This window comes from Zonotrichia leucophrys, chromosome 4A (genome assembly GCF_028769735.1).
Source record: "Zonotrichia leucophrys gambelii isolate GWCS_2022_RI chromosome 4A, RI_Zleu_2.0, whole genome shotgun sequence".
Lineage (NCBI taxonomy): Eukaryota > Metazoa > Chordata > Aves > Passeriformes > Passerellidae > Zonotrichia > Zonotrichia leucophrys.
Genome location: NC_088174.1, coordinates 4,007,166 through 4,032,638, shown reverse-complemented (window position 1 = coordinate 4,032,638; position 25,473 = coordinate 4,007,166). Strand labels below are relative to the sequence as shown.

Genomic DNA, 25,473 nt, shown 5'->3' with positions numbered 1-25,473 from the left:
CCTGGGGACACACACACAGAGCTATGTGCCTTTGAGTCTATCTGCCATGTCCCAGCTCGTTAAAAACCTCAGCAAGGGAAGATCTCCTTAGGATCTTGTGGCTGCTGCACTGAGAACCAAAGAAGGGAATAAAGATCTTAGTGTGCTGCTGACATTTTTCTTGGAGAGTTTGGGAGCCTTGAGGGGTGGCAGGGGCTGAGCACAGGGATTGACCATCAGAACCAGCACTGCAGTACACAACCACAGCAGGAGACAGGGGATGGCACCACACAGGGCTCAGGGTGTGCCAAGAGTGCCCTGGGGGCTGAAGGGGGGATAACAGGGGCAGCTGGCAGGGGACCCAGGGGGTGGCTGCTGGGCCAGGGCCACACAGCCATCTGTGCTCACCCTGAGCCTGACACCACCTTCCCATCATTTCCACCTCATTCAACAATCCTGCCTGGCTTGACAAGTTCCCCAGGTGCTACTAATGCATGAAACCTCCCATTGCTCTGCAGTAGCTGCAGCCAGCCCAGCTATGGCCATGCACTGCTCCTCTCCAGCCCTGAGCACAGGGGAGGTGCTGTCCTGCCTCCAAAGTGTCCTGCTGCCTGCCTGGCCTGTGCCACCCCATCTGCCCAAAATGACCATGCTTGAACCATTAAGGAGGTATGGCCAGAATGCCACCATGCCTCTCCTGTCACCATGCCTGCCCTGCGGCCCTCAGCAGCCATTCCTGTGTGGCACAGGGAGTCAGAAGCAGGGGAGATGCTGCAGGCCCTGCTGTGAAGGGGTTTTGGAGTCTCCTGGGCTCCCCAAGCAGATTGTCCAGCACACAGCTGTGATGTAAATCCCCTCAAAGGCTGGCCCCAAAGCCCCAGCCTCATCTCCGTGCCTACCTTGGCATCCAGGATGCTGGTCTCCACCCGGGCCACGCCCTGGTTCTCCCTGAACAGCTGGATCTTGCTGACCTTGCTGAACTCTGACAGCACCGTGGTGAGGTTGGTTTTCAGGTCTATGACATGGCTGATGCCGTGCCGGGGTCCCACCAGCAGGGTGGTGGCTGGCTGCTTCTCATCCTGCTGGCACAGGGACAGACAGACAGACAGACGGGTGAACAGACACACCCAGCATGGCACAGCCTGCTCCTGGCTCTCTCCATGCAGCCCAGCCTCAGTGCTGGCAGCCTGGTCAGGCCCAGGATGGCTTTGGCACCAGGCTGGTGCCACCAACCTGCCCCCCTGAGCCCCCTGGCAGAGCTGGGAGTGGTGTGCAGGGTGCCAGGGCTGTTTAAAAGTAAAGCTCTGGGCTGAGTGTCCACATGAAATATTCAGGCTCACTGGTGTCACTGCACTAAAGCAAGTGTGTTACAAATCCGTCTGATCTGACATTGCCTCTGAGAGAAGGAAGCAAAGCAGGGAGTGAATGGATTTCAGAAAAGAAGAAAGACCAAAGCTTGACTGGAAATAGGGATGTTTCTTGCTCTGGTCTAAAAGGATGCTTCAAGCCAGGTGTGGAGGGGAAGAGGAGCTGGGCAGAGCCTTGCAGAAGATAATAAGGGAATACTTTTTACCACTTCAACACAGTTCAGCTCACAGGCTGGCTCAGAGGCATTGCTTTGGTGTCAGAGATAAAAAAAATAAATGCTGTCTACTCAGGCAGTGTCAGGGGTAGGCTCTGAGTGCTGTGCCATGGCACCAAGCAGACACCACAGGCTGTGTCTGCACTGATTTCCTGCAGGCAGCCCTCTGAGCTGTGGGGTGAGGGACAGAGCAGAGCAAAGGCTGCCAGAGATGGAACCCAGGCAAAGCACAGAAAGTGCTGAGACCACGGGTGGGGGTAAAGGGAGGGATGGCAGAGAGGTGGCACCTGTGGGAATCTACAAAATTAGAGGGTTCTGGGAAAGCTGAAAAAGGCAGGCCCTCAGAGACAGTAAAACTGTGATTAGAGCTAAGCAGCAGCCATGAGATTGGTCAGCAGAAAAATTATTTAAAAAGTAGAAAAGCAAGGACAAATAGAACAATGGTCTGTGTATTAACACTTGTCTAGAATAACTCCCTAAGCTGCAGAAAAGTTTATCTAGCAAGATATTAAGAAGTTTGAAACTTAATAATGGAGCTCTGTGCATTGTGTTTTAAGGCCTACAAGCAAGTACTGTATCTAAAATAAGCAGGCACTGCTTTAACCAAAGCAGTGCTTATAGTGGTTGGATGGAACTATTGTCAATGTGCTTTTGCTTGGTGTGATTGGTCAGAAAACTTTTAGAGTGAATTGTAATATTAAGTTCTTGGTCTGCTGCTTGGGATGTGAGCTGCTGGCATCTTCCCATTGTCATAACCATGGGATGAGACTGATGCTGGAAAATAAAACAGCTCAAGGCAGTTCCACCGCAGCTCTGTCCTGTTTGTGATTTGTACACAGCCCCCAGCTGGCAATAGCACCTACATGGGGACCTCTGGGTGGGAGTGGAGTGAGAGGGATGAAGGGTGAGCCAGGTGCTGTTTGTGCTGGTGGCTTTCCCCCTGCTGAGGTGGTTTGGTGAGCAGTGGAGAGGAAGGATCACTGTGGCAGGGATCACTGCAGCACCTGTGACAGGGCAGCAAGCCCAGCTGTGGGCAAGCAGGGACCACAGTGGCCTTGGCCGGGAGCTGCCCTCCTCCAGGATGGGTGGCAGGATGTGTCAGGGCATGGCTGAGTTACAAACACATGCCTGAAACTCCTCCAGCTTCACTGAGCAGGTCATGTTGCTGTCCCACAGGCTGCAGGAACAGAGCAGCTCCTGACCCAGCAGACCCAAAAACCCAACCTGCTGACAGCAGAGCATCCTGGGCTTTCTGGGTGGGCTTGGAGCTCAGCAGGGCAGAGCAGGGCACTGAGGGGAGTGATTTCTGTGGGAGCCATGTGCCCCCTGGCACAGTCAGGGGCAGGCACCCCCAGCCCAGCCTGGGTTACCGTACCAGTCCCACGGTGTTGAAGAGAACCCCAGCGAAGGTGGGCAGCTCGTTCAGGATCCTCAGGTACTGCAGCTTGGCCTGGGCTGTGGACACCTGACAAAACACACACAGCTGATCACTGTGAGCACAGCAAGAGAGGCAGGAGGCTGGGGCAGGGCTGGGGCTCTCAGCTAAGGGGGCACAGCGAGCTGTCAGGCAGCCCTGGGCATGGAAGTGGGTCTGAGTTGGGGGTGAGGGGGGTCTGCAATCCCCTGCCAGCCTGGGCAGCTGTTGGGAGGTAACTCAGAGCAGGGCACGGCCAAGAAGGAGCCCCAGTGCTTGGTGTATAACCCCCCTGAGATGTGCAACCCACCCTCCCTCCCTGGGGAGCTGTGAAGGCTGCAGGGGCCAAGGCAATGGCTCAGCTGCCACCTCCAGAGCTTTCCAAGCCCAGAAGGCTGCAGGGGCCAAGGCAATGGCTCAGCTGCCACCTCCAGAGCTTTCCAAGCTCAGAGCAGAGATAACAACGAGCCGGTGTGTGCCACTTCAGCCAAGCCTCAGCTGATCTCAGCCCTGATCCTCACTGCACTCCTTGCAATCCACATCAGCTCCTGAGAGTGGCTTCAGGAGAGGGAGACTCTACCTGGCTGTGGGATTTATCTGCCATCCCAGGGGATTTAAGGAGTGCCCGAGGAGGTGTCCCCAGCCCCGGACAGGGACCCTGTGGGCTGGGCTCACCTTGGTGCCCCCAGGCTGGTGCTGGTGGGCTTTGAGCTGCTGCGAGAGGGATTTCCGGAGGCTCTTCTCTTTGATGAGCTGCAGGAGCGAGGGGGGCAGGAAGGGCTCCAGCCCCCACTCCTTCCTGTGGGGAGGGAAACCTGCATGAGCTGCCAGGTCAGAGGCACAGCCAGCGAGCACAGAGGGACACAAAACTGTCCCAGAGCATCCTCTTGCCGTCAGAGGGAGCTGGAGCCACACCAGCACTTCCTTGGCACCGCGGCCGGAGCAGCAGCAGCCCCCAGCTCGGGTCCCCAAGGGGATGGGACCCCAGGCTGGTGACACAGCCACCAGCTGCAGGCTGGGGAACGGCAGTGCCACGCTCTGCAGCAGACCCCAGCTCCCACTCACCTTCATGTAAACTTAGGGATGCAGGGCAAATTCCCAAATCTATTTTGGGGTGACCCCTCCCTCCCTCCTCCCTCTGCCGACTGGGCAAGGCCAGCCTGCACAGATGGGCTGGGTATGGCTTTAGGTCCCCCAGGAGCCACAGGAGGGCTGAGCTAGTGCTTGGTGACAGGCTGAGGTTACAGGGCCACAGAGCTTCTCATTGCCTTGGGTGCAGGTGGAAAACCAGCCCAGGTTCCTATGGAAATGATCCTGGGCTCACAGCAACTGTCCCCAGCCCTGGCTGCTGTGTGTCAGCATGAGGGGGCCTTACACAGCCCTGTGATGGGACCAGGGGTGGCTGTCCCTGCTGCCAAGCCCCTGAGCCACCACCCAGCTCAGAGCATCTCATGTTCCACACCCCAAAACATGGCTGTGACACAGGGACACGGGGAAGGGACAACAAAGGAGGGCTGTGTGGGGGCCTGGGCACAAGCAGGAGCACTCACTCCACATTCTTGAGGGAGACCTTCTGGCTGGGGCGGGTGGCTGAGACAGTGATGTAGATGTGGAGGGCAGCCAGCCCCAGCAGCATCTCAGGCTTGGGCTCTGTGCCGAAGCGCTCTCTGATCACATCGTTGCGGCTCTGCAGGAGGGAGAGGAGTGTCCCCAGACAGCCCCAGGGACAGCCACTGCCACCTGAGGGGTGCCCAGCCTTGGCAGACGTGTGGGCCACGAGCAGCAGCAGCCCCCAGTGCCCACCTGGATGTACAGGTACTCGAAAGCTGCAGGGTCCCGGCGCAGCAGCTCCACCGGGTCCTTGGGGAAGAAGCTCACACGGAAGAGGCATCTCATGCCGTGGTAGTGTGTTCTTTGCACCACCTGTGGAAGGAGCAGAGGGGAGCAGTGAGCCCAGGAACCACAGGCTGCAGAGCATGAGATGCCCTCTCCTCTCTTCTGGTGTTATATTTGATTTCTCTCCTCCATGCACCACCTTTCATCCCGACAACATCCCGGCCTTCCTTGGTGGGACAGCTTTGCCTGGTGCTGGAGGGTTTATGCCACTCAGGCTAATGTTTGCTCCATGATCCCTGTTTTATCCCTGGTCTTATTGGCTCTCCCAGCCAAGGACGCTCATGAGTGCTGTCTGCAGCTGCCCAGGCAGAGCACAGAGCAGCTCCATGGTGTTGTCAATGTAGGGTAGATGAAACCCTGACTGTCTCCCTCTTTGGCAACCCTTTTCACCCCTGAGCCTACAGGATCATGTCAGAGGCAAGGAGAGGCAGTGGCACCCCACAGCACAATCCCAGCCTGTCACAGCATGTGTCAGTTGAGATGGCCACAATACAGAATGTCACCATACAGTCTCAGAAGGCTTCAACCCATACAGAGTAACATCAGGTCACTTCAGAAGGTTGTAAGCTGTAAGCATCTTCTCTTGTTCTTTAGCCCAACCTTTTACACCCCTCATGTTGATGCCCTGCCCCTGTGTGCCCTCTGCTCCCTTTGGTGGTTGCTCAGCACACCTGGGCACTCCATGTCTCATTGCTGTCAGTGCTGCTCACCTGCTGCTCACAGCTGTGCCCACTGGGGATGGGGCTGGGCCAGCCCAGTGACCCCAAACTGTGCCTGCAGCCCCATCCCAGTACCCCCAAACTGTGCCCACAGCCCCATCCCAGTGACCCCAAACTGTGCCCCAACAGCAGCCAAGCCCTCAGTGGGGGAAGGGGAGGCTTTCCATGCCCAGCCCCTCACCAGGGCCATCCCAACACCCTCCCACCCCAGCAGCTTACGTGGGCCAGGGGCTGCTTGTCCTGGAGCAGCAGGAAGCGGTGGCTCTGCTCGGGGCTGGAATACTCCAGGACCAGGGCAAAGTGCTCGATGTGCCTCAGTGACAGGCGGTCCTGCAGCGTCACCATCACGTCCTGCAAACACCACGGACAGCCCTGGGTGCCAGGCATTGGCTGCTTCCCAAGGGGGAGCTGGGACCTCGCTGAGAGCCCACTCTGAGCTCACTGAGAGTCCCTGGCAGCCAGGGCAGTGCCAGGATGAGGCTGAGAGGGTGCACCGGTGGCACCAGTGACCGTGCAGTGGGAGATGACAGCAGGCTGGGCTAACCCTGGGTGTGCTGAGGGAGCTGCCCCTGGCAGGGGCACTCACAGGAGATCCAGCCTGGCTGGAGGGCAGGCTCACAGCAGGGAGAGAAGTCAGGAGAGGCAGAGCCAGCAAAGCCCCATCCCTGCCAGCTGCAGAGCGTGCTGCCTGGGGAGGCAGACGGGCCATCCATCATGCCAGAGCGGCTCACAGCCAGCCCAGCGCCGCTGATCGTGCTCGGGAAGCAGAAACGGATCGGGCAGGTGGGAGGAGAGGAGGGGCTCACCTTCACAGTGGTTCGGCCATCGAACGTGAAGGATTTGATCTGCCCGTTCTCCAGGAAAACCTTCAGCACGTTGGGAATGAGGAGGAGAGCTTCTTTCTTCAACATGTCCTGGCATGTGGGGCCAGCAAAGGGGGAGGCGAGGAGGGGTGGGGGGCACGGAGAGAGGGGAGGGCGGGGACAGAGAGTGTCAGTGATGGAGCACTCACTCGTGGCATCCTCTGCTGCTCTGGGCTTTGTGCTAAGAGGCACATTTGCCATGAAAAGCCAGCGTTCTGAAGCGCAGAGCTGAGGCAATTCAGAGCTGCCTGACAGATTCACCTGCTCAGCTCCCAGCAGCTGCAGTGGAACAGAGCACCTGGCTCTGCCCAGCACACCCCAGTGCCCGTGCTGGCAGCCTGTCCTCTCCCCAGCTGTGTCCCAGACAGGAGGCATGGCTGGGGTGGCTCAGAGCTGATCCCCCCTTCCTGACCCTCACCCCAAGCCTATCCCCCCTCAGCCCTGCCCATCCCCTCTGCAGGAAGTTGGGAGAAGGCTGATTTTATTTGGTGAGAAGCTTTTCGATCAGATAATTACCTAATTGATTTTGCTTAAAAATAGAACGTGCTAGAAGCGCTTTTTTTTTCACATTTGTTTTGTTGTTAACAAAACCTTTCTGCATTTAAGAGATAAAAGCACTGGGCTGGAACTCTCCAGCTTCCACAGCCATTCAGCAGTGCCCTGGTCACCCTGCCCCACATGGAGGCATCCCAAAGCTTTTGGGATCAGGCTGGAAGCCACAGATCTCCTCAGAGCAGGCACTGGGTGCTCAGGGGAGGCATTGCCTGGGTGCTCAGGGGGGCTCAGCTGAGACCAGGTTTCTGAGCCAGTTTTTGGGGCTCCTTCAGAGGTACAGGGGACAACCACAGAAAATCCCCCCAGCAGTGACCCAACACACTGACTGTGCCCAAGGGCATCAGTCCTGTGGGGCTCTCCGAGACAGCTGCTCTCACCCGCAGAGCCCAAAGCAGGCAAGAGGAGCCCTGTGGCCCTGGGGACCCCTCAGGGGGTGAAGCACAGGGAAGGCAGGGCAGGACTAGGCAGGACTTACTGGGTCTGTCTCGCCGACCGTCACCTGCTCAGAGAATCGGACCTTGGCCGGGTTGGACCTGAGCTTTGCCTTCTTGGCTGCGCTGATGAAAGCAGATTTGGGGGACTGCAAAGAGAGCACTGGGTCAATCACCTGCCTGCCCTGGGAGCCATGGTGTGGGGAAAGGCAGACACAGAGGAAACCCCTCTGCAGCCAGCATGGTGATGGGGAGTGGGCAGCAAACCATGAAATGGGGAGGGTGGAAAGCAAACCCCTTTGGCTGTGGTTACACAGCAAACCATGAGATGGGGAGGGTGGAAAGCAAAGCCCCTTGGCTGTGGTTACAGGGTGCCACAGGCAGGGCCAGAAGGATGAGCAGCAGCCCCTGAAGTCACACCAGCAGCATCAGTGTGGCAGGGAGGTTGCACCCCAGGGCCTGGCAGCCCGTGTACAGGCTGAGCTCCAGCAGATGTCAGCCAGGGCTTGCCTGGAGGCACTGGCACCAGCTGGATGGGACAGATGAACCCCTTGGATGTGGGTTTGCAGCCCCAGGGAGATGGCAGCACCCCAGGCACCCCTGCAGGATGTTCTGGTGGCAGTGCTGCACACACTCCAGCACAGAGACACTCTGTGTGTGTCTGATGGTGCCAGCACCAGCTGAGCTGCCTGTCCTGGCTGGCTGCCACCCAGGCCAGAAGGAAAAAAGCTTTTTTGGAGTGTGGCACACGCCCCTGCTCCTGACAGGGCAGTGCTGGGTGGGGCATCTCCTTTCTGGAGAGGAAGGGAGCACAGGGGAGCTCTCACACCTCTCTCCCAACATCAAAGACTCCGTGAAGCACAGACTGTGCCTCTGCTGTGACAGCTCAGTGTGCCCCAGGGCACCATCAGCATCTCCAGGGACTCCTGGGCCAGCAGCGACCCCTCCCTGCCACTCCTGGCACGGTGGGTTGCTCCATCACACACACGGGATGGGGATATTTCCCCTCCCTCCCTCCTGGTGTCAAGGACAGGGAGATGGCTGCACGCCCATGACCCCAAGAGGCCGTGGCAGCTCTCAGACCCCACAGCCTGGAAGAGCCTTGGGGTGCTGGGACATGGCCCCAACAAATCAGCTGAGCTGCCTGAGTGGTCTCCAGGGACCCTGCCTTGGTGTCCAAAAGTGCTTCTGACCCCTGTCCTGGTTCCCCTGTCAGTCTCACCTGGTGGGTGTGCAGAACCGTGAGGATGATGAAGTCCTTGGCGTTCCTGTGACAGAAAGGAGAAATGAAGATGGATGGACCTCATGGTGATGGACCTCAACATGTGCAGCTGGCTACTGAGAGCACATCCCACCCTTCCAGCCCAGTGCTGGCCGGGACCTTTGTGGGCTCCTTGGGGTGCTTGACAACGTGGCTGTGGATTCTTTCCCGCTTCTTGGCCAGCTGGGGATGGCTGTGGCCCTGGCTCCAAGGCTGCCCCTGCTCAGGCTGGGAGTTCCCCACCCCAGCAGTGAGCACTGGTGCCGTGGGTGCGCACTGGCACCACGAGGCTTTGGGCACTACGGGCACAGCAGCCTGGCGTGAGCCCCTCCCCAGGGGCGTTGTCCTCACCTGACAAGCTCGATGAATCTCTCTCTGGGGGCTTCACTCACATCCTCATCGTTGATGGCCAAGATCTGGTCTCCTGGCAGGAGTTTATCCTCAGAGGGGCCGCCTGCCAGGAGAGAGGGTCAGGGCCAACCCGGGCATCCCGGAGCTGCGGGGCGGAGGGGAAGCACGGGGGTCCCAAGCATCCCCAAAGCATTTGCCCACCTATGTGGCCGTGGAGGACGCCCTGCAGCAGGCCCAGCAGAGGGGACAGGAGAGGACAGGAGCCCAGGGAGGGAAGCAGGGCTGTGTGTCCCGGCACGCTGCCGCCGTGTCCAGGAGCAGCCCCACACCCTACCTGCAGCCACCGAGCGCACCACCACGGGCCTCTCGCTGCCAGCCACGAAGCCGAATCCGAGGAGGGGGTGGCGCTGGACCGTCACCTGTCGGAGCGTGGCCGGAGGCAGCTGCCCACATTCCATATCATCGCCACCGCGCTCCTCCGGCATCACATGGCTGCGCTGCAGGCACAGGGACAGGCTGCGTGTCAGGAGCCCCTCCGAGAGCCCTGCCCGCCGCTCCGAGCCCTCCGGGGCTGCGGGACAGAGAGCTCCCAGCCCATTCCTGGGGCAGCCACAGCCCCGATCCCCCTGCAGCGCTCCAGCCCATCCCTGGGGCAGCCACAGACAGCCCCGATCCCCCTACAGAGCTGTGCTGATCCGTGCCACAGCACCGGCAGGGGACACTGACGGAGGTGCCACAAAACGGTAAACCACATCATCCTCTCCCAGCCCCTTCCCGGCCCCGTTCTGCCGTGCAGAGCCGTGCTGATCCATGCCTGTCCCTGCCACAGAGCCGTGCTGATCCGTGCCTGTCCCTGCAACTGCACCAGCAGGGGCATTCATGGAGATGCCACACAAGGGTAAATCACACCATCCTCTCCAGCACCTCACTGTCCCAGCTCATTAGATAGGAGATCTCTGTGGGGTAAACCACTGCTGGTGTGGCTCTGGCCATTTTCCCTAAGGGTCAGGGCAGACAGCAGCAGACTGAGAGCTCTCTCTGCCGTTCTGCAGAGCTTTCAGAGCAAACCCCAGGGTTGGCTTATTCATGCTGTGTAACACAGCTCAACAATATCAGAGATAAGTAAAAACAAGTTTAGCCAGTCTAAAAACTGGGATTAAGGCAGGCTCAGCTGTGCTGCTACAACCAAATCTCCACCATCAGCCCAAGGACTTCTTGGAATGGAGACAAGCAGAAGATGGGAAGGTCCAGCCCAGGGCAAGGTCATGTCAAAGCTGCCCTTGGCATCCTGGAGCAATGCCAGCCATGGCTCCAGGCTGTGAGCCTGCCATGGGGGAGCAATCCCAGCACCACGGGATGGCCACAGAGCACAGCACAGATGGCAACACGCACAGCCCAGCCAGAAAAACAAAGTGGTGAACGTGCTGTTGTTTCTGTGCTGCTCATTGCTTGTTCCTGTCCAGACTATTTAGCCTATTTAACAGAGATCCTTCCCGGCCTTTTGACAACACACCAATTGTTCCATCTCTTATCAGTTTAGGCTTTGATGCATCATCCATCTAATGCTATCTGTCTGCATTTCTGACACCTCTACCTTCTCCCAGCACTGTGTTTGGCACCTGCTGCACAGCCAAGAGGGGCAGCACGTGGGGCTGGAGGGGACAGGAGCCCCTGGCAGCTCCACACCAGCACACACAGCTTGGGCCTCGAGGACATCACAGTCAGCAAAGACAGCCCTGTGCCGAGCCTGATCCCCAGGTAACCACCCAAAACCCTCCAAGGGAGGATGCCATGCCTGCCACGGGCACCAAGAGAGCTCTGAACATCCCTCCCCAGGGTCAGGGATCCAGTGCTGGCCATGGGTGAGCTGTGCTCTGTGACAATGACCCATTCCCAGTGCCCAGCTGGGTGGATGCCCGTGGCTTTCCCCTCCCACCTGCAGCAGCACATGGCTGGAGAAGGAAACAGCGATGCCTGGGGCAGGGAACTGGTGAGGAGCAGCAGGTTCTGGGCACCCCGAGCCCGGGAAGTGCTGCACCCATCAGAGCTCCCAGCAGGAGCAGAGCCAGCCCAGCCCAGCGCCAGGAGAGTGCAGCTGCAGGGAAGCACTGCCGAGAGCATCTCCCCAGCCACCGTCTCTGCACCGCCTCATTAGCTGCTCTGCTACTCCCATGAGCATTCAAAAGAACAACAGTAACAACCACAACAAAAAGAATCACGCGATCCAGCCAATTTTCTGAAACAAACGCTCTCCAAGGCCATTGTGTGCAGCTGAAAGGGCTGAATGCAGCACTGCGTCTCGGCCAGGGAGGATGCCAGAGCTGGCTGCCACAACACAGCGGGCACCGAGCTGCTGGCTGCCCAGGGGACACTCCTTTCATCCCACCCGTGCTGCCCACAGCCACTTCAGCCCCCCAGCAGATGGACACGAGGATGAGCAGCAGGGCTCGGAGCGCTGGGATGCTCGGAGATGGGGCTGAGCTCAGTGCATGGCTCCAGGGAAACAGAGGCAGGGCTTTGCTCACCGAGTCACAGCAAAGTGGGTGGCGAGTCCCAGAGCAGAGCTGCCCAGCTGTGTCCCCAGATGTGAGCAGTGGGGGTGTCGGTGTCACCCTCAGTGCCCCCGCGGCTGAGGCACAGCCGGGGACAGCCCAGCGCCAGGGACAGCGGCGGCTCCCGCAGCCCAAATCACCGTCAGAATTGGATAGCCTGAAATCTTTGCAGCTTTAACAGACAAAAGGAAAAGAAAGCACACCTCACTTCAGCCACAACCAGCCTGCCATCCAGCGTCAAAGGGAAAAGGGGAATAAAGAGATGGATACTGACAATAAAAACTCCTTTACCGGCCTCTTAAGCTGCTCCTCTCCTGATAAGACTTGGACGCTGCAGAAGCATTACCAGGAAATTAAATAAAAGAGGACGAGCGTCCTCCTAAGCAGGACTTATCCACTCCTGGAGAAGCAGTAATATGCTCGGCAGCAGGTACAACATGCCTTCTCCAGGCTGGGGCTCTGTCCTTCCCGCAGCAGCTCTCCCTTGCCAGACTCAGGGATTAACGTGTGCTCACCCCGGACCAGAGGGAGAGGTCAGAGAAACCAGCAGCAGCAGGGGCTAAGGCAGATCTCTCCCTAACACTGGTAATTGGCTGCACCCCAGGAGCTATCACTTCCTTGGAGCCTCATATTTTTTGTGTTTCTTCTTTTGATTTCTGGGCAGAGAGCTGGGCTGGGCTGCAAAGCTCATGGGCTGGGCTCGCAGCAGGGAGTGAGGATATGAAACATTCCCTGGAGCTCAGCAGCACCCAAACCCAGCCTCACCCCGGGGCCACACTGCCACCACCTTGGAGGGCAGGGATCAGCACTGACCCCATGCCCCTGCAGGGAGCCAGTGGCTGTTTGTGTCCCTGTCCCCACCCTGCCTGTGTCCTTACCTGCCTGCTGCCCACTCTTAGCCCCAAGAGCCTGCTCTGCATCCCCCTGTGTCCTCAGTGACCACCATGGCACAGACATTGGAAAGAGCTCAGCACAAAGTGAAAGGATTTATCAGGAGAAACCTCTCTGTGCCCAGCCCAGCACCATGGACGTATCCCTGTGGGAGCACCTGGCTCTTCACGGTGTCTTGACTGAGGTGGCATGAAGATATCCCACTCCTGAGGCTGGGACACTCGTGTGCTCAGAGCTGACACTGATCTGGTCACACTCTGCCACCCAAGGAGAGAGAGACATCAGCTCGGTGCAGTCACTGCCCATCATGATTCACCCACCACCAAGGATGTGTCTTCAGCCCTCCGTGCCATGAACAGGGCTAACACAGAGCCCTCATCCCCCCAAACAGATAAAGACAGAACAGGAGTTACTCCAAAAGCTGACGCATCCGTTTTTAATTTCCTACCGCAATAAATCTCTGCTCCCTCTGAGGACTGATTTTCTGCCTTTGCTCTCAATGCTGACTGGCCATCTGCCACCAGAACAAACCAGCACCACCTGCCTGGGAGGAACCATGGTCTCCCTCCAGCCAGGACACTCACACCATTTCCACCTGCCTTTAAACAAGTGCACCAGGTGAAAGCACTTTGTGCAGCTCAGGAAGGGCTCACAGCTCAGCTCTGGGATGGGAAGCTCTGGCCCCTTCTGCAGAGGGGCAGTTTGCAGGTGTGCCAGCTCTCCTCCTTCTTCCTGTGCTGCTGTGAACAACCCAAGAAACAACAGAGTCCCCCTCTCCTACTGCAAGCCCATGGCTGCTCCTCCATCTGCCAGGCTGCAGTTGGTGAGTGGCTGGTGAGGCATGTGGGATCCTGGGCACGTGTGGCAGCACCAGGGAACGGGCCAGGAAGGGTTTTTATGGGGAACATATGGCAGCTCCAGCCTCACAGCCCAGTCTGCATCTCAGATGGAGCCGTGGGGCTGCCAGGGCACGTGGGGACCAACAGCAGGGACAAAGGCAGGGCAGGCTGGCACGGGATCCACCACAGTGTGTCTGCTCCATCAGCCCTGCAGCTGCACCCAGCAGGCAGCTGGGCACCTTGGCAGTGCCATTTGGCCACATTTAGGTGTCAGACACCCCCAGCATGGGCAAACAGATGCTGTCCTTCCTGAGGAGCTGCTTGGCCACACAGACCCAGACAGGCTGGTAGTGCTGCCCCTGCTCTGGCAGTGTTCAACAGCTGACTGCAGCGAGGAGAGCTGGGTGAGGGGTGCCAGCCTGGCTGAGACCAACTCCAGGGGCAGCACAATAACCCTGGCCTTCATGGGTGAAATCCTTCCTGGACCCAGCCAGGAGAATGCAGCCTGCACACAGCTCTGCCATATGGCCCACGACTTTCCCCCCGTGCTCCAGCCTGGATTTGCTGTCAGGATTGGGCAGCAGTTTGAAACTCCTCAGAGGGAGCTGGCTGTCCCAAGCTGGCAGGCGAGCTGGGAACGCTGCTGGTACAAAGGTGGGTGCCAGATGGCACCATTGGAGGGCACAAATCCCCCTGGCTCTCAGAGCAGGGACAAGCAGACAGTGAGCAGTGTCCAGCAGAGCTGCTGGAGAAGCTGATGAGCAGCCAAAGGCAGCTGTAAATAACGAGGCAGCAGCCGCAGCCTGGCTCCGGGCAGCAGCTGCAGACTTCTGCTGCTCAGTCTGCAGCTTTTTAAATGTTCCTGGCATCTCACCTAGGGATAAACACAGGCTAAAGGGCCAGGTGAGTTGGGGGCTAGCTGGAAATCCCAGGACCTGTTATATCCTGGAGGTGGCAGAGATGGAATTAAATCCCCCTGGCAAGGAGTGGAGCCAGCTCAACAAGGTGCTGGGGGCAAGAGGGGCTCAAAAATTCCCAAAGTAATGATGCCAATTACAAAAAATAGAGTATAAGCACGGCTAGCAAAGACCCTGTGTGTCACCACAACCTCCAGCCACGCTCAGGTCACCAGAAAAAGCAGCTTCTGCAGAGGGAGAGGCTGTCCTGAAACAAGCCCTGGGAGACACGGCCAGATGAGAATGTGCAGCTCAGCCTGTATTGCACTTTCCAGAGGCAAACACACACAGACATTGCCTTCCCCAGCTGAGACCTGGCATTCCAGGCTGGAAAGGAGCAGAGGGACCATGGTGGTCCCTGAGAGCAGCCTGACACTGGGCAGGGAGCTGGCACTGGTGAAAGCTGGAAGGCACCTGTGGAAGGAGGTTTGGCACATGGAAAAGGCAGCACTTTGCCACACAGAAAACAATTAATCCCAGGAGCACCCTGCCACAGGATGCTGGGGAAGCTGGAAATTCTACTGGCTTTGAAAAGCAATTTCCAGCTACTAAAGCCAGAAGTCTCCACATTTTCCTTGCTCTATCTTGCCAGAGCCTGGGAGAATTTACAGCAAGAGTTGTCTGATCAACGTGCAGCAGGAGAGAGGACCTGAGCCCACCTGGCTGGCACAGTGCACCTGCACAGGCTGCCTGAGGTGCACCTGAGTGTGGCAGAGTTTGGACTGAGCAGAGTGTGCCCCTGGGTGCCCTCAGGTCCCAGGGCAGCACTCAGCACCTGCAGGAGAGAAGGATGCTGAGTGTGAGATGAAGACAATCCCCAGATTGCTCACTCACACAGCCTGGCCATGCCTGCACAAGTTTGGGACAAGCTGGGGTGCTGTGGAACCTGTCTAAATGCCCCCCAAAGACAGTGGGTTCTCTCATCTGTGCAAGTCTCCACCACAATGCAAACACCATTCTCCTCCAAACTGTTTAATGCTATTACAGTCACCATCCTCCTCCACCAAATTGTTCCAACCAGGGGCTCCCACTCAGGTAAAAAAAATTCTCCTCCAACCTTCCCTACGATTTTTGGCTGTTTAAGGGATTTTTGTTCTCCCCAGCTGGAGAAGAGGATCAAAGCAAAATCCTTCAGCAATAGGGTCAGGCCCAGAAGGCTCAGGCTCCTGACTCAGCCAGCAGCAGGTGGAGAACCAGGGGGCTGCTGGCAAAACTGACAGAGCCTGGGATGGAGAAGAGGGACTTGAGACAGGCAGGGCTTCCCTTGCAGGGCTCTGACAAATCTGCCTGCAACGAGAGAGGGGTGTGAAGAGGAAAGCCTGTCTCCTCTCTAGTGCACTGGGAACGTGCCCTGAGCATGGCTGCAAAGCCACCCCATAAAACAATTGATTTTAGGGTATCTTTCTTTGCATTTGGGGATGCCCAAGCAGCTGGACACTGGGAGAAACTGGTTTCCAGCCCCTCCTCTGCCACCATCTGCTGTGGTGACCATGGGCATGGGTCCTTGGTCCTCCCCTCTGTGGTGCTCCACTGATGCCAGCCCACAGGAGCCCCCCCTCACCCAGCCAGGCAAGACTCAGAGGGATTTTTGTCTTTGTGAGGACTACAGAAATACAATAAACAGACAGTCAACACTGGGATAAAATGAGATGAACACATAAGAGGATTAATCAGAGATAAGGAGCAATAGAATAAAATTTGCAGCATTTTTCTCCATTCTTTGTGTGATGCTCAGCTGCATGATGGGGGCTTGGAGTGATACCAGATCCCCACCACAGCCTGGCCACTCTCTGCCTGTCACTGCTGCAGCTGTAACTCAGGAGATCTCTGTGTTTTATTCACTGGAGGCAAATACCCCTGGCCCCGTGGGGAGGAGGGGATGACACCAACCCCAGGTGTTCCTGCACCTCTCCTGCTGGCCTGGGCACCTTGAACCCAAACTGAGCCTTTCCTGCAGGAGCTCCCAAGTGCACCCAGCGTGTCCCCAGAGCCTTGTGCCCCTCAGGGACAGGGTCTGTGCTGCATGGCACAGCCAGGAGAACGGCTCCCCCCACACCTGCGTGGGCACCCAGGGCCCACCTCGCTCCAGCAGACTTGCAGGAGGAGAAATTTATGGCTGCATCTAAAGTTCAGGGGGGAGTTAAATAAGGCAGGAGATTTACACATCCTTTACATTCCATTAGCGAGCAGGCACAGCCTGCATCCCCTCCCAGGCACCAGGGAGGAAGATTCAGGGAGGCTGTCAGCCCTCCTCTCCCACTGCTGGCAGGGAGGCTTGAAAATCCAATCAAGCACTTTCCTCTGGGCCTTCAGGAATCCCAGGACTTTCAGTGTGGATTTACAGTGAGCAATTTCCTCAGTGGATGACTTGGAGTGCTATCTCTACCTAGCACAGTGCATGGAAGGGACCTGGGGGAAGGAGGGAGGGCAGCAGGATAGATAACAGCATCCCCAGCCCAGACTGCTGGGGACAGCCCCTGGCTGCACAGGGAGCCTGAGCTGGACCCAAAGCTCACCCAGCAACCCACAGCCCTGCCCTGCCAGCCCACCCAGAGGTGGCAAACACTGGCCTTGACACAGAGGCGGCAAACACTGGAGCATTTCTGGCACTACAGCATTGGTGAGATGGTCTCCTGAGCTGTGACACAACTGGCCCAACAAGCTCACCTGCATGGCAGCAGGGACTGTCCCAACAAGCCCAATACTGCCACCAGCCTTGGCAGGAGCTGCACAGGACCCTGCCCATGGAGGTGACAAACACAGAGTCCCCTCCACCCCTGCCTTCCCCAGCATCCCCCTCCATGCCCCAGGGCTCAGCAAAGCTCTTGAGCTGATGCAAGATAAAGGCAAAGACATTAAAAAGAGAAAATGCACCGAAGCAGAGGAGCCTTTGTGTGTGATGCTTCCAGCCTGGGGCTCCTGGCCTTTCTAGCAGAGAGGCTTAGTTTATTCCTCTTTATAATCTCCTCACAATCAGCTCCCAGCTCTGCTGCCTGTGCCAGGGTGGCCCTGGGGGTGCAGGGAGAGGAGAGGACTCTGCAAACTCCAGAGTTTGTGCGTGCTCATCAGTGCAGTGCATTTGCCAGGTGTATATATACATATAAATATATATATATATATTTAGAAGCACACCTGCCCACGTGGACTCTGTTTTCAACACGTGGGTGTACAAATGCTGCACTGAAGAAGCAGCAGCACCTGTTTGTGTACAGCCCTGTGCCTCCTCACCCTCAGGCCAGCATAAGCTGCTCACCTGGGGAAATGCTGCAGGAACAGCACCTCAGAATGGCCTGGGTTGGGAGGGATCTCAGAGCTCATGCAGTTCCAGCCCCCTGCCGTGGGCAGCAGCACCTTCCACCAGAGCAGGCTGCTCAGAGCTCCATCCAGCCTGGCCTTGGACACCTCCATGGATGGGGCAGCCCATGCCAGTGCGTCCCCACTGTCACAGGGAAGAATTATTTCCTAATAATCATTCTGCTCTCAGTTTGAAAGACATGGGGACGCAGAGCTGCTCCTGGCATGCCCCAAGGTCCCTGTGGGATGCACACACATTGTCCCCCACAGGACACCCGGCTCCCTGTGGTCTGTATGCACACACCGTCCCCAAAGGACAGCTCCATGCTGGTCCCCACTGGCACACAGCTGCCAGGGTCACACTCACCTGGCAGTGGCAGAGAAGGGGCTCCCAGCACAGCCCTCTGGGCACCAGACAGGACCAGAGACTGAGGCAGGAGCTCCTTCCCCACATGCTGTGGGTGCCCACAGCTTTGCTTTGCCCACAGCCCTGCACTCACCAGGGTGCTTTGAAAGCACCTGTGATGACAAAACCACCACAACAGGATTCTAAACAAGCCCAAATCATTTATAAATATTGGTGTGACAAGCTGGCCAGCTCAGGCTGGTGCTGGCCAGGTGCTGTGCAGCCCCAGGAGATGCTGCTGAAAGCACAGCAGTGCTGCACACCAAGCACCATGGCAGCAAAGCTCAGCACTCCTGCTGCAGAGGGATCTGATGATTTTCTGAGTTCCTGCTGTAGTAATGAGCTTAATCAGCCCATGCAAATCAGTTTCCATTTGAAACCAGCCTTATCTAATGGAACCCACTCAGTATTTGCCTCCTGGAGTTTTCACACAGATCGATCTTCCCTGTTGCAGGTGTGAAAGGCAACTGGGGCAGGGAATGGTTTCACCTTTCCCAGCACTGGACTGCAGCTTGGAGCTCCATGGCAATTTCTCAGCTTCATTTCTCACATTCTCATTGTTCCCAGAAACAAAGGGAATTAGGCTCTGAAAACCTCTCTCCTCTGGTAATGGATTATGTCCTTAGATTACTGCAGCCATTCAGAGGAGCATTTGGATAACAGAATTGACACAATTCAGCCCTTGGTGCCAGCAGGTTCAGCAGGAGAGCCCCTCCACCACGGCCTATTTTGAATAAGCAAATCAACCACGCACAGGGAGATTCATTTTGCAAAGTGCAAGCGGAAAAAGCAATGCCAGCTCCCATCCACTCCTGGCTGACATTTTATTTAACAGGTTATTCATTTGCCCCAGCATCCTCAGCAGCAGCAACAACCACTCCTGCCACTTCCCATAACTCACTGCCAGCTCCTTTCCCAGGTGCCTCCCCCTCCTCCCCAGAGGTAATTAGCAATTATGAAGGTGTTACAGCAATGCTGTTCAGTGCCACAGCCCCAGTGCTGGCTCATGGGCAGCAGCATGTCCTCCAGAACCAAATCACACCCCAAACAGACCCCAAACCTCATCCCTCAGGCTTGATCCTTCCAGGCATGCAGAAACCTGAGCCCTGTTCAAACCTTTGGGACAGTGTTGCCCTGAACTCCTGGGCTGGAGCTCAGACTGACCCATCAGACCTGCACAGACCCTCCCCAGCTCTGTGCACCCTGGACCAGGTGTTGTGGGGCTGGACCCCAAGGTGTGCACAAGGCCACTGCTGGAACCCAGGACATTGCTCTGGCTGTCCTGAAGGACTCCAGACCGTGGCAGGGAGCTCAGAGACCTTGGCACAGAGTCACAAACACCTGAGCCTTTGATTTTAACCCATGGAAATAATTACCAACTTTGTGTGAAGATGTACAAGCCACAAGAGCTTGAGTAGAATGATAGCGAATTTATCACAGAGTGAAAAAGTAGAATGTTGGGGTTTCAGAATGGGGGTTCAAGAGGCAAGATGGAAGAATCTGAGCATGTCCTGTCCTTCTCCTTTTTGTCCTCCATCTTCTGCTGGGATGGTGGCACATTTGGATTGGTTTAGAGCAGAGACAGACTGTCTAACATAGGTGATAGGTATTGGAAAATTATTGTAAATAAAGTACATGTAGTTCTCAGTATAAAAAGCAACACCTCCTCAAGGGTGGTCAGTGTGCCTCAACCCAATCTGCAGGACAGACCTCAGCCAGGGAAAGAATTTTATAGATAAGGGAAAACAACCTTGAAAACCAGAACCGAGGAATCTTGACTTCTTCTTTGGTCACAAGGCTGGGAAAAAAGACTTTTAATACCTCAGGAGCCATTTCTAGCACACAAAACCCAAGGGGCCACCAGTGAGTGAAACCCCTGGGGACACACACAGGTCTACTCTGAGCCCCTGCCCATCCTATTTATTTCTGATCTGCAGAGCCCTGCTGTGGTGCTCTGGCTGACCCACCAGGCAGGGCAGAGACAGAGAGCAGGTCTCAGACTGCTCACCACGCTCCAGACAAGGCTCAGGCAGGACAGATGCTCAGCCTAAATGAGCTCTGCCAAGGGGGAAAAGCCCTGTGGCAGAAACTAAAGGAGGATGGTGAGACACTGGAGGGGTGTCTCAGTGCTGCAGAGAGGGGGACAGGGCTGCAAGGAGCTGCCTCTGGACAGGGAGTGTGGGCTTGGAGCAGCCAGCTGCTCTGGGGAGCCACAACCAGCACGGCTCTCCTCACCAACTGCACTGCACTCCTCTCTTTTTTTCCCCCCTTCCTCTCTTTTTCTCCAATTTATCTTTTTGACACGTTCAATGATGCTTCTGCAGACCGAAAACAATAGAGACAGAGTTTCAGCCAAGGCAATTTCAGAGCTGAATCAAAGCTAAAATAACCTAGACACAGAGCAGCTGAGCAGAGACAGCTCAGGGAGGGGGGACAGAGCAGTGCAGGTGCCCTGTCCTTCTGTGCAGCTCTCTGGCTGGCAGGGAGGACAGGAGCTGTGTGTTTCCATCTCCCTGCCACCCCCTTCTGGCCCTGCTGGCACCATTTCCCCCTCCCATGGATGTAATTCCCCCCCAAATCCAGGCCTGCAGCTGCAGCTGGGTGAGTACCTGCCTGCCCAGCACACCAGCTCCGTGCCTTGCATAGCAAGCAGTGCTTGCTGTCCTGACCTTACAGCCTGCAGAGCTTCCAGGTAGAGATTTTATTCCCCCCCCCCCAAAAGTGCTACTCTGCTGCTATGTGAAGGAGGTGGGAGGGACAGACAGACACACAAATGGGGAAGGAGGGAGGATGGGCTGCTTCTGCCAAGTGAATATTTCAAGTGGACCCGTAACAAGGCACAAGACACAATCCTCAGCATGACTCAGCCTGGAAACACATTCTGCCTCCCAGTCCCACTGCCAGGACTGGCACTGCCCCACAAGGATGCAGCCCAAGGCTGCGACCCCAGCTCTCACCCCAAATTTCACAGCCAGGACAGGTGAAACCAGGCAGCTGCTGGGAGCTGGACAGGCTGATCATGGCCAAAGCAGCCAGGAAAAGAGGGACTGATCTGTGCAGGATGAGCTGTGAGTGGCTGACACGCTGCTGGGGCGCTGCAGACCTGGGAGCAGCTGTCAGAGCCTGTCTGGTTCCAGTGCCTGCCTCCCCAGACACACGGGAATTCTGCTCCCCTGGGCCTGTGCCACGTTTGTTTGTCTCAGAGAGAAAGGGTTCAGCACTGTGAGCCTCAGTGCTCTCGGAGAGCATCAAAAGCAGCAGGAAGAGCAGAGAAATGGGAGGTGCAGAATCACAAGCATCCCCAAGGGCTGCTCCATGGGGGCACCCTGTGCCCCAGAATTCCTGCCAGGGGACAGTGGTCCATTCAGGACACTGTTCACATCCCGGGTGAAGTGCAGTGGGCTGGGAAGGGCAGCATGGTGTCCTTCTGCTCCTGTATTTCACTTGTGAAGTGCCACATCCAGCTCCAGGTTTTACTGTGGGGCTGGGCAGGAGCTGCCTCAAGAGCCTTCTCTGGGCCCCACTGACCATCCCCCCAGGGGTCAGCGGCTACCCCAGCCCCAGAGAGCCTGTGCCATGCCCTTGGGCACTGTGGCAGCCCCAGCTTGCCAGGGTGGGTGTGAAACCCTTCACTGGGCTGGCAGGCAATGCTCTGCTCATGCCAGAATCTTCTAAGGGAGATGCTCAGCATCACATCCTTGGATTAGGGGGATGTCAGACCCCCCTCCTCTCTGCCCTCACCCCAGCTGGCTCCATGTCTCTGAAGGATCCATCCCATGCCAAGTGACACGTTCCTGATCATCTGAGGACATGCAAATAAACCCAGAGCCCCTCTCTCTCCCCACCCAGGGAGAGCATTCCCCTCACTGCTGTGTACAGCCAGCACCGTGCTGTGCCAGCTGTGACAGCTCTGGAGGTGACATGGCAGCTCTGGCTGTCCCAGCAGGACGTGTCAAACTGTCACACTGCATTAGCTGCAACACACTCCTGCACACCACCCTGCGGCCACCCTGCCACGGAGCTGTGGCACCCCTGCCATGCCACAGCACTCACAGCCTGCCTGTGGGAGCCCCATCAGCTCCCTGGGCAGTGCCCAAGGGGTGCCAGCCACTGCTTTTGGCACCTGGCTCCTTGCATGTCTTCTCTTGCAGCAGGATACTCATGGCTTTGCAGACTTGGCAAACTGATGGGATCCGGCTGAAATCACCACCTGGCCACCACTGAAGAGTTGTCATCTTATTGTAAAAGTTCCATACCTTCTTGGTGCTTTCTCCTCACAGCACAACCAGCTCTCTCCTCACCCAGCTCACCCACTCTTTTATAGCACTCATCCTCACTGGACACAGCTGTGGCCTGTTAAGGGCAGGCCTGTCCCTAATCTTTGGGGATTAGCACAGCTGCAACTCCTCAGGGGTGAGATTACCTTCTGCACTATCTTTATTTTCTCACATTCTATCCCCCCACACTGAAGCACCAGGAGTTCGGGCAGGCACGGGGATGTGGAAATCACAAATGGTCTGGACAGAGAGAGACAGAGCTCGCCCAGGATTTTCCTGGGAAACTGTGTGTGGTGGTTTGACCAGGAAGGAGTGGGAATTCTGGGATGCTGTGGTCAAACCAATGGATGTTCTGAGTTTCATACTGACACCTGGTGTAGCCAGTGGGGTTTGGACACACCTCCGAGAATACACAGGGGTTAAAAAGCAGGGCACTGCCCTTGGCACTCTCTCTTGGGACGTCGCTTCGAAGAGGTCAGATCACCCCCCCCTGTCCAGCCTTGCTGCTGGGCGGGGGAGGGGCAGCCATGCGGTAGGCCCGGGGCCTGGACAGAGATGGGGGTGAGAAAGCTCTCAAGGATGGAAGGGTGGAGGAGCCCCAAGAGACATCGGGCAGCCATTCCCCCCCCAGGAGGGAGAGAGAGGAGAGCCGGCGTCTGAATGTGATAGCAACCAGCCCGGGAGGGAAAAGGGGAGGGAAGGGTGCAGCCCGGCCGGCCGCAGCAGCAGCACGTGTGGGAGTATCATCGTTCTGAGATAGACAGAGACTGAAAGTTTTAACCCCTTTCTTTCATGATTGGGGCCTTGCAAAAAATGCTAATCCTCCTCGAAGCTGAATAAGAAGGGAGATGAGAGATGAGATGAGACAAGGACCTGGCCCGAAGAACGTGGAGATGATTGAATGGGGAGAGATGATTTGGAGTGGCCTTTTGGCTGGACTTTTCTTGTGGCCATGGACTCAGTTGTTCCTGTGACACAGACTGCATTTAGGGGGAAGCAGTGGCTCAGAACCAGGAGGGTTCATCGTGGGGACCCCTCGGCCCCAGGGGGTTGGAAAAATATGGGGGGGACAGATGTCCCAAAGCAGAGACTGTGCCTTTTTGGAGTGAGACAAGGCATCCTTGAAAGACAACCCTAAAAGCAGCTCTGGTCCATGCGTCAGTGGTGAGAGCACTGGGCATGGAAGGAAGATGTCACAAGCGGCAAAAGGACTTTTTCCGGGCGGTGCCGAAGTGACAGGGAAGCACACGAGGTTTCAGTGTGTTTCCAGGGGAAGCCTATGGAACAAGAAGGACTCCTTTCCTCTTCATGAACTGCAGTTTGAGTATACTAAAGTGTGGGGCCAAGGCTGGGCAGTTGGTGTTTTGGGAGAATGTATCGGATTGGGAAAGTCAGGTAGTGGGGAGGGGGAAAGTGGTTTTTGTAAGGTTTTCAATTTTTTTTTTTCTTTTCCTTATGGTCTTTCCCTATTTTCCTGTAGTTTAGGTAATAAAGTGTTCTTTATGTTCAAGCTAAAGCCTGTTTTGCTTATTCCTGGTCACATCTCACAGCAGACACCAGGGTGAGGGCATTTTCATGGGGGGCACTGGCTCTGTGCCAGGCTCAAACCATGACACTGTGAGAAAACTCAGAGAACAATTATTATCTCAATTTCTGCACCTGGCAGGCAATCTCTGTTTGTCAAAGATGTTTATAAGAAGGAGTTGTCCCTTCTTGATCAATAGGTGAGAGAAGATTCCTAAAGGCCAATCAGGTCTTAGGTGCACCATTGTTTCTATAAGAACTGTGAATTTCTAATAATAAAGTGCATTTTCATGCCTTTTGAGGATGGAGTCTCTGTATCACCTCTGTCTGTCCCTGACACCCCTTTGGTGACCTGGGGGGAAGGATGGAGATGGAGGTACCATGCCCACCTCACACCCACCCTGCAACACCCTCCAGGAACCATCTGTGGTGGCATGGAGAGCCTGGAATGGGGCAAAACATCTCCTCATGCCAGTGCTGGTGGGGTTCTGAGTGCTGTGGGACACAGCCCTGCATCCCCACCCTTGCCCTGTGCCCTCGAGCTGCTGCAGAGTGAAGCAACCAGATCTGCCCACAGCAGCACTGCTCTGCATTCACCAACAGACACTGGAGCAAAGCAATTTTGGGGCAGGTTGGACCCTCTGCAGGGCACTGGGAGAGGCTCAGAGAAGCCTCAGAGGAGAAGTGGCCCAGTTAGCAGAGCAGCAGCAGCTCTCTGATGCAGCATTCACATCCAGGGAGCAGCGCAGAGCCAGGACCAGCACCGCCCGTGGTCCCCACAGCTGTCACCTTGGCACTGCTGGAGAATGACAATTCCTAGCCACTGGTGCCATGACATCAGATGACTTTGTCCTGAGTCACAAGAAGCAGCAGAGAGAGCTGAGCTTGGCCCCAGAGCTCGCTGCCCCTTCCTCTGCTGGCTCAGATCAATGCTTTGAGGCAATGCATGGCTCTGGGCAGCTCTGGGGTGGGGTTAAGCTGCTTGGGCTCCAGCTGTGCTGTAAATAACACAAGAGGCAGCTACAGCTCCTCTGAGATCAGGAATGCCTCTACCTGACACTCTCAGTTTGGCCAACAGCTCCAAAATCACCTCTCAGGAGCGTGCACAAGGAGCCACCAGCCCTCGCTGCCTCCTCGTCATGTTCCAGGCACAGCTTCTCCCATTTCCTGCTTCACTGTTCAGATTAAAATCCTTCTGCTAGCCTATAAAAAAGGTAATCAAAACGATAACAGCATCAATCAAACGCTCTCAGCAGAGGAGCCAGTTGGTCCTTCCCTCCTCCTGGCTGCCAGCAGCTCGTTGTCATGGGTGGACAGGAGCTGTGAGCTCCATCCTGGGGACATCCATCTGGGAGAGCTGGGCAAGGAGTGGGGAGGATTTCAGCTCCCACCTTGGGATGCTCTGACACCCTCTCAGCACTCAGCTTGCTGCCAGGGAGCTGCATGGGTGCTGCAGAGGAACGAGAGCTCATGGACTCCCCCTGCTCAACACGAACCCAATTATCCTTGTGGCAATTAAAGGGGAGGAGAGACAAAGCCCTGTGGCCAAGAGCATCTGCAAATCCTGACACCAGTGCCAGTGCTGGAGGAAGGAGGAGCAGATCCCTGGTGCCACGGCTCTGTGCCAGCCTGGGCACACACACTGGGCATGGATCACCCAGCAGCATTTTGGTGCCACACATC

General features: G+C 56.6%; 1 protein-coding gene across 6 annotated transcripts in view; it reads right to left on the bottom strand.

Annotated features, from left to right (window-relative positions):
- Nucleotides 1-25,473, bottom strand: part of FRMPD3 (FERM and PDZ domain containing 3) — a 66,620-nt gene that overhangs the window by 23,199 nt on the left and 17,948 nt on the right. Inside the window, exons 1-12 of one of the 6 annotated variants that reach the window (XM_064713100.1) lie at nt 22,246-22,279; nt 9,386-9,548; nt 9,052-9,154; nt 8,662-8,707; nt 7,484-7,588; nt 6,397-6,504; nt 5,810-5,941; nt 4,779-4,898; nt 4,526-4,662; nt 3,651-3,774; nt 2,937-3,026; nt 879-1,061 (exon numbers count right to left, since the gene is read on the bottom strand). In XM_064713100.1, coding sequence (XP_064569170.1) covers nt 879-1,061; nt 2,937-3,026; nt 3,651-3,774; nt 4,526-4,662; nt 4,779-4,898; nt 5,810-5,941; nt 6,397-6,504; nt 7,484-7,588; nt 8,662-8,707; nt 9,052-9,154; nt 9,386-9,536 — 1,299 coding nt within the window. In that variant the 5' untranslated portion in view covers nt 9,537-9,548; nt 22,246-22,279. The other 5 variants (XM_064713099.1, XM_064713101.1, XM_064713103.1 and 2 more) reach the window with 5 other exon arrangements.